This window comes from Callithrix jacchus, chromosome 2, assembly GCF_049354715.1.
Source record: "Callithrix jacchus isolate 240 chromosome 2, calJac240_pri, whole genome shotgun sequence".
NCBI classification, from domain to species: Eukaryota; Metazoa; Chordata; class Mammalia; order Primates; family Cebidae; genus Callithrix; species Callithrix jacchus.
This window is the reverse complement of record NC_133503.1, coordinates 50,425,963-50,434,684: the sequence shown is the minus strand read 5'-3', so window position 1 is coordinate 50,434,684 and position 8,722 is coordinate 50,425,963. Positions and strand designations below refer to the sequence as shown.

The following is an 8,722-nucleotide window of genomic DNA, read 5'->3' as shown; positions in this document are numbered from 1 at the left end:
ATGATCAAATGAGGTTATGCAGCTGCTTAACAGAAGGCCTGGTACAGAGTAGGGATGTCTTACATGTAATGCTATCATCATTAGTATTCATTTTTTGGCCATGAAAAATACATCCTTAACCTGTTAGTAATCAAATGTAGTTTGACAGACTGTGTTTCCCACTGCTGGGCGACAGCTGGATGCTCCCAGCACCGATACAGATTTTCAGAGCTTATCTACTACCTCACTGATTCCTAGGAGAGGGTTAGGGTTACATTGTATATGAGAGGTTTGCTTCTAAGTTCATTTTGTAAAGCAGAAATGCAGTCGAGTCATTCTAAGGAAGGCACCACATTGGTGAGATTGCCAGAACATCTCAGTCCAAGGCAGCCGATGTCTAAATCGATCACTGCTTTTTTGGCTGAGCACCAGAAGAAAAGATTGGATTGCATTTAGAGACCAGATTTTGTAAGAAACACTTTAAACTGAAATGTCTGAAGTTGACTTTTGAGGAGCTGTAAAAAAAAATAAAGTAGAATTGGACAAGGGATCCAAAGCCTGACAGCAAAGGGGTACAAGGATATCGGGTCTCAGATCCACCTCTGCCGCAGTGTTGTACTCTGGGGCAATTCTTCATCTTTCCTTCTTCTACTAATCAACCCTAATGGCAATTCTCATTAACATCTTCAGTGATCTCAAGGCTCTGAGAAGTGTACAAAAAAGTTTAGGCTTTTAATTTCCCTGCAACTTAAAAACAGTATGTTTTCAGCTCCTAGTTGCTTCTAAATAGAGTTGGTGACATCCCCCAAACCTTGAGGGTTGAATATGGAGAAAACTGGAGATAAAAACTGTAGGCTGATGACAAAACAGCATTCTCATCATAGGTCATCTAACACTCAACAAAAGTGGTACCAACAACCAAGATAGTTGCCCTCTTTGGGGTCTGGGTCTCCCTGCCTAATGTCATCCTTGCAGTGCTGGTGCCAGGTGTTACTGTGGGGTGGAAACTGCACTAAGACAGTTGGGAGAACTGAGCCCTGGGGAGAGGGTGGTATAGGAATGGGTGTAGGCTCTGGGTTTGGAATGCCCAGGCTCTGACCTCATCTCTACCACTCAGTGGCTAGTTACCTAAACTCTTTGAGACTCATTTCCCCAACTGCTAAATGGGATGGTCAAATGACATCCTTCATGTAAAGAACTCAGAGTTCTAAAAACCAACAATAAATGCTTCAATATTATCACCAGTCACTGCTCCATAACAAGCTGAGTGGTGCAGGGCAAGTCAGCTTACTATTCTGAGCCTCAGTTCATTCATTTACCTGTGAAATGTGGTGACTGGGTGATGGCTGAAGTCTCACCCAACTCTGAAATTTTAAGGAACTACACATGCCAGTGTTAGTCACTTAGAACTGTGTTGTGGGATATGTCCCTCGCCTTGCTGACAACTGGGAAGCACCATGTGCTGCCTGAGTTGGCACAGCAAAGCGATGGAATGGATTCCTTTCCTGGGACATGTGGCTTGCCAAAATGGGAGCTTCTAACCCAACCGGTTTTGTATGGATAAAGAAAGTGTGAGTTATTCCTTCAGTGCCAGCCACAAGAGCATCTCCACAAATGCTGAAGCCCACTCAAGAGACAGGAGGCCTTTATTATCAGAGAAAATGAGCCCCCAGCAGGAGACAAATCAGAGCCTCTTGCAGCCCTGAGAGTCTGTCCTTTCCCCAGCCTCTCCCATACTGACCTAGCAGGGCATATGGGTCCTTCATGATAGTTAAGTGGAGTCACACAGACGCTCCACTCTGTGCAAGAGTTAAGTGTAAACAGAAACAGGAGCCTGAGATCAGAATTTTTCCTCTGGACAAAAGATCTTCCACTTCATCATGATATTTTATAAGTACTCTAAAATCTTGTTCTTGTTTTCACCACTATATAAGACAAATATACCTAATAAAAATATCCTTAATAGAGATTTTAAGAACATTTTTCTCCTCTTAAAGGCGGGATCACAGGGCTGCAAAGGGAAGTCCCTCTTCCTGTCCTGGCTGAACCACATACCGCCACTTGAGTCCTACATAAGGCGTGACACTGCAGAGGGCAAGAAGAGCGAGCCTCCCACTAATGCAAAGTGGGAAGGAGAGAAGGATATCCAAACCAAATTGGCATAAACAGCCCCCAGGGTTCAACAGCACTGGTATCTGTTTGGCCACCATGGAAAACGACTTTAACTCCAGAGGCAGCCATCAACTACTCAGACATGAGGGGCAAATAAAACCCCTTCTGGCACTAACTGTCTTCTGTGAGTTAAAACTGCCCTATGCAGAGAAACTCAACAAGGTAGAGATGTCAGGAAGCAGACAGCCAGGAATACCCCTCTCCTCACTCTCCTCTAATCCCCTGCCCCCAACACAAAAAGACCCAGCCCAGACAAAGAGGAAGACAGTGTTCCACACTGCAGTTACACACCTCTCAGCAGCAGCTCAGCTGTGGCATGTACAAAAAGGGGGCCAGAGGACAACCTGAGCTAGACCACATGATTAGTCAAGAAGGCTCCAACAGTATTACAAAACATCTTCCCTTTGGCTGAAGAGACATGAAGAATATAACCTTTTAGACTGCTGAAGCAACATACGGTCAACAGTCACGTTCACAGAAGGAACAGGATTCTGGAGCCTGTGGTTTTGAACCAGCATCAGAAAGAGCTGACTTATGCACAAGACAAGAGAAAAGCACTGAAAAGAACATACACACATTTAGGAAATACGCTGGCCATTTACAGTTCCTGTGCTGGGAGCTCTTGCTCATATTTTATTGTGATCAGAGCTGTTCACACCTACCATGCTACTTTTAAATGTCTATAACAATGCCTTTAAAATTCACGAGTCTTGGACAGAATACAACTTTTGACTTAGTGGAGGTATACATTTAAAAACCACAAAAGCAAGGGAAACAACCTCCATGTCCAACATTAAAGGAGTACCTTCATGAATATGATCCACCAATACAGGGGAATACCATGAGGTCACAAAAATATGAGGGAAAGATCTGAATATTTGTGACATAAAAGTAAATAAAATGTGAAAGACAAAGTTATGTGTAAACTACAATTGCAACTGTTTTTACAATGCAACCATGAGGATTAAGACACAGAAGATACAATGAAAAAAATTATTTTGTTAAATTGGTGGAATATTGGCATTTCTTCTTTTATTTCCAAGTGTTTTTACATTGACTTTCTTTTTTTAGAGTAATATTTTTGTAGAAACTTAAAATTAAGCTCAAAGCAGCTATACAGAATCACAGAATTTTGGAGCTGAGAGAAGCCTTGGATATCAGACATCTTTCGTATCTTACAGTTACCCCGAGACCTTGTGAGAGGGTTCCTGGGGGACCCAGGGTTGCACAGCTAATTAACCATTCTGCTCTTCACTGTAGCTACAAGACTAAAAGACGTAAAAGGCTCGAAGGTACTAAGAAGCTACTGTTTGGACCTGGAAGCTTCATCCTCTAAAAATCTGACTGCTTGGAATGTTTTGAAGCTCTGCATTCCAGTCTCAACAGGCTTCTTGAATGATGCAATTTTATGTAATTATATCTTCAAAATTAGGTTTCTGAAATTTTCATAGCAAACTGAAGTTAAATGTTTCACACAGCAAATGCCACGGAGAATTAGTAGGAATCACTGAAGGATGGGTGATTGCTCCAAAAAAATGTGAAAAGCCGTTGATCCTACAACTCCAGACTCTGCCAGGTGGAGCCAACCTCTTCCATACAAGGTATTGATATAAGGTAACCTGCTAAGACTGCATTTCCAAAAATGTGGGCTGGCAGTAGACACTGTCCGATATGAAATCATAACACGATGAATACTATTCTATGAAATACTTGTTTTCACTGCCCGTCTTTTCCAACAGTTTGAAACTAAGCATCTACAAAGTCTGTATCAGCCATAGTAATCTTTGGAGGATGCGGGAGAGCAGGGAGAAAGCTGAATTCTAAGAGGGGGATAAAAAATGAAGCTATACCAAATTCCTCCTGTTCCCCTTGGAAGGTAAAGAGGAGGAGGAAAAGTTGGGGAAAAGATAGGAAAACACCAGAAATAGCAATAAAAGAAGCTGCTCACAAAATTTATGAGTATAAGTGAAAAAAAATCAATTACGTTAAAGATGTAAAATCACATCTGAAAGAACAGAGGTGAGAACAAAACGAACTTGCATAAATACATTTAAGTTGCTGCTACCATGAAAGGCCTCTACTGAGTCCCACAGTTACTTCAAAGTCTCCACGGAAGGTGAGAGAGGCGAGTGCTGTCAAAAGGGAGCTGCCTTTTTGAACAGGATGACAAGGCAGGGCTAAGTCACAATAGATCACAGAAGGGAAAAACAAAGGCACACACTTGAAGATCAAAAGCAGCCATGTCTTCTGAGTGTCATGCTGCAGAAGGGAGATGAGACTCATAGACAGGGCCAGGAAAAGTGAAGCAAAAACCCAGAGGCATCTAAGGATAGCATGAGGTCTGCGAATCAGAGACTGCTGTCTCCTGCAGGGCGCTGCAGAAATAAGCCTGGCAGGAAGCATGACATATGCTACAGGGAGGCTGAGCCAGGTTGGAGGGGAAAATGGAGCAAGGGAGAGGAGTCAGGCTCCCAGTCACTGCCCCAGCTCGATAGGAAGGGAGGAGGAGCAGATTAGTCAGGACAGAGCATTTTACCTAGGGAGATCTACTTTTTCTGGAGGGAACACTTTGGAAAAAAGCAAATTTAACTAACCACATTCTTTCTTCCAGTACCCTTTGGATTTAAGAATTGGACCCTCAGAGTTTCCATTATAAATACTGTACACATGAAAGCTGTCTCCTCAGCACTTAGAGCTAATCCATCCGTGGTGGAAACATACACTTCGAAATGAAAGCATGGAGAGTTACTGGTACAGACAGGATTAAAATCTGGAGTCCACGTATCCCATCTTACCAGCACACATTAAGGCAATCTCCTAGAAAAGCAGGATACATCATGTTCCTTCTTTTTCAGTGGCTGTGGGAACAGCATCTGCTTTCAACAGCCTTGGGCCCTGGATTAGCTGCTGTGTGGGCTGTTCCTATAGGCTGGTCTAGGAAAGGGCTTGAAGGACTGACTCAGCGCAAATGCTAGACAACATTCCCAGCTTTCATCCTTAAAACATTCAACCCTAATGAGAATTTAAAAATCATATGGATCTATCTTTATTTCAAAGACAGAGGCTCAGACTGAATAATTTAAGAAAATCCGCAGGGAAGTCTCAATATAATAAGCAAAGAGAGTCTTGTTCCAAAAGAATAAAACCTAAAAAAGAAAAAAAAAGAAAAGCCACATAGAGCCAAAAAGAGAAATCTATGCTTTCAGCGTTTCGATTTGGAAAACAATTGCAAATCTCCTAGAAATTTAAATTAGCTCTGAAAGACCGACTTGTTCAGGGGTTCTCTAGTCTACCAACTCACAGAAGCTACAAAAAAATAATTTACTTTTATTTTTGAAATGTCACCAGTTTTCAACCATAGCAAACAGAAGGATACCCTGTCTTTTAACTTAACACTCTTTGGCACGGGGTTGGGAAAAGAAGAATAAAACACAAGCGATCAGTCAAACGCCTAGGTTAATCAACAGAAATGTTCTGAAACATATTTAGTAAGACTGACATCAAAAACTCTCTAGAATAGTGTCATACAGGCTCTAAAGGAAATCTAAGGAGTAACTTGTCACACTGGAGAAACTATTTGAAAACGCAAATAAGTACACTTTATCAAAGTAACTTATACTCATTACAGATGTGGGTTAAATGGCTTTCAGACCTTTACCTTATTTAATATGGGATAGTAATTGTATGCCTTCCTCTGAATGATAACCATCTCCACAGCACTTCATACTCTATCTATAAATAAACCACTGTCCTCATTCCCATGTTCTTTATGGTACATATATAATTAATTCACTTCCCTATCTGGAGATGCCTCAACTCTGCAAGTGAGGCCATGGGTCAGGTCTTCTGCTCACAAACATAGGCAGCTTCACTACAACACATCCTGTCTTTTCTCATGCAAGCCCTGGAGACTGGGTGCCCTTTAGGGAAAAATAAGCAAGGTAATTATCACCTTCTACTCACATGTCAGGCAGACCAGCACTGTGCGCACAAACAGGTCCACCACTAACTCGCAGTGCTCTGGCGCTCGGGACACAAAAAAGGGGATGATGATCTCAGCCGGGACATAGAACTGGAGCGCGTAGGTGAAAAAGATCCCAATGGAGTACAGCAGCTTAACCGACTGGTACAACCTGCCCAGACAGACAGGAGACATTCAAAGCCTGCTCAGCACACTTGTACATAATCAGCGAGAGTGCAAAATGGTCCCACTGCAATCTGTTGACACTTATTAAGGCTATAACCCACATGTCCTTTGGACCCAGCAATCTCAACTTCATCTCACAGATATCCTCGCACAAGTACACAAAAGCTTACGTTCAAAATATCTAACTGCAGCATTATTTAAGAAGGAAAGACTGAAAACAATTTAAATATTAACCAGTAGGAACTGGTCAGATAAATCATGGTGCCCCCATATAGCTCTTAACAAAGTATGAGGCAGAACTCTAGGTGTGATATAAAACTATCCCCATGATATATCACTATATCACTTGATATAGTATATCACCATCATGCGGATGGTTTTATGTCACTTTTTTTTTAAAGTGAAAAAAAGCATGAAGTAATACAGTATCTACAGAGTGCTACAATTTGTCTTAAAAAAAGGAAAAAGAGGAGAACAAACACTCTCACCCCACAGGACAATCTTACATACACTAAATAGCTCAGAAAAAACATAAGAAACTGGGAATATGGTTGCCTCTGAAATGAGAAATTGTAAAATTGGGAACTAGAGTGGAGGGTGAGGGGTGGAAACTTAATGTTCTCTGTATACGTTTTGAAAATCTGAATCTTTGCCATGGTCATATGGGTGTACAAAAACAGGGCCAGGCACGGTGGCTCAAGCCTGTAATCCCAGCACTTTGGGAGGTCGAGGAGGGTGGATCATGAGGTCAAGAGATCGAGACCATCCTGGTCAACATGGTGAAGCCCTGTCTCTACTAAAAATACAAAAAATTAGCTAGGCATGGTGGCGCGTGCCTGTAATCCCAGCTACTCAGGAGGCTGAGGTAGGAGAATTGCCTGAACCCAGGAGGCGGAGGTTGGGGTGAGCCGAGATCGTGCCATTGCACTCCAGCCTGGGTAACAAGAGCGAAACTCCGTCTCAAAAAAACAAAACAAAACAAAAACAAAAACAAGAAATGCAATTAAAATGTAACAAGCCTATTTATATCGGTCTCACCCAAGTCAGTGTCCATAGAATTAGATGAAGACCTTGCAGGACCAAGAGGCAGGAGCAAGAATTCCATCTTTCCATACCACTATGGCTACCTTCCTACTACTGCTTCATGTGTAGCTTCCAAAAAAGACGTAACTTACCACAGGATATCTCTATTTTATCACTCCAATACTCTGACTGAACAGAGCAGAAAAAAAGTCTGTGATCAACTTACAGAATTGACTTGGTCACTGAAAGGAAAGGTCTCTGTCCCTAAGCAAAGCTCCACTTTAAACCAGACCCTCATGTGTTAAGCAGCAAGAAACATTTGTCCTCGCTTGCTGGAAATCTATTTAAATGTGGTAATGCAGAATGTGTATATGTGCACTGAGTTTCTCTGTGGTTGAACTAAAAACCTAGAAGTTGTTCTTATGCTATAAGCACGAGAACAACTTTGTAAATACTGAGTTTGGAAAAAGGTCATACTTGCTCCATGAATAGATAATAAAAACTCTTTGGAAAAATCATCTGGTGGCTCTATCACTAAACTCAAAGCAGCCCCAAAGCCTCTGGAGAGCCATGAAGTCTGGACTCAGGAGAGTGACACCTGCAGGGACAGTCAAATAAATTATACTCAAATAGAAGGAGAAAGTGTAGAGCAGCTGGGTTTGGGGTGTTGGAAAGAAGACAGATGCTCCTCTACGGCTCCAGATCATGTGGGCTGCTTCTGTTGCTCCTGATCCCTTTCTCTTCCAGGGAAAGGTGACACAGTTCCAAGAAGCTACCACCTGCCTCTTCCTTCTTAGAAGGGCAGAAACATTTGGAAATTTAAAAGTAGGCACCGGATGGATATGCCAATTACCCTGATTTGATAATTACACATTATAATATGTCTGTCACACACACCACATACCTATATATGATTAGTATGCCTCACGAGTTAAAATGGACTTAAACATAATTTCAAAAAATAAAAAGCAAATCTAGGTCTATAGCCACACCATTCTGAATCTTAGAAGGTAATCCCATCTGATCATGGAAGATAAGCAGGGTCAAGCCTAGTTCATACTTGAATGGGAAACCCCCTGGAAATACTGAGTGCTGTTGGCTTAAAAAACGTAATAAAATAAGCAATCTAAAACAAAATAAAAAGCACACCCAGGCAGATCAGCCAGCCTAGACTAAAAGGTGATTCTGGGGTGTTCAACAAGCTTCTCAGTGTCTGCTAACAGCTGCTTTCCACAATGACATGATTAATCTTCAAAACAGGATGGTTGCTTAGTGCAGGCCCTGGGACACCTACCTTTTTAGGAAGCATTTCAATATGGCTCACTCTTTCTCTATAATACATTCAGCAATGGAAGAGAGGTAAGAAAGGACTCCCAACAATCCCCAGCCCACAGTGAGATG

The 8,722-nt window shown here is 41.9% G+C and overlaps 1 protein-coding gene across 9 annotated transcripts in view; it reads right to left on the bottom strand.

Moving 5' to 3' along the window:
* The window catches only part of SLC36A1 (solute carrier family 36 member 1), an 84,296-nt gene that overhangs the window by 25,638 nt on the left and 49,936 nt on the right, over nt 1–8,722 (bottom strand). For all 9 annotated transcript variants that reach the window (XM_035288907.3, XM_078363400.1, XM_054250938.2 and 6 more), the window contains one exon: nt 6,115–6,284. In XM_035288907.3, coding sequence (XP_035144798.1) covers nt 6,115–6,284 — 170 coding nt within the window. The remainder of the gene's footprint in view (nt 1–6,114; nt 6,285–8,722) is intronic.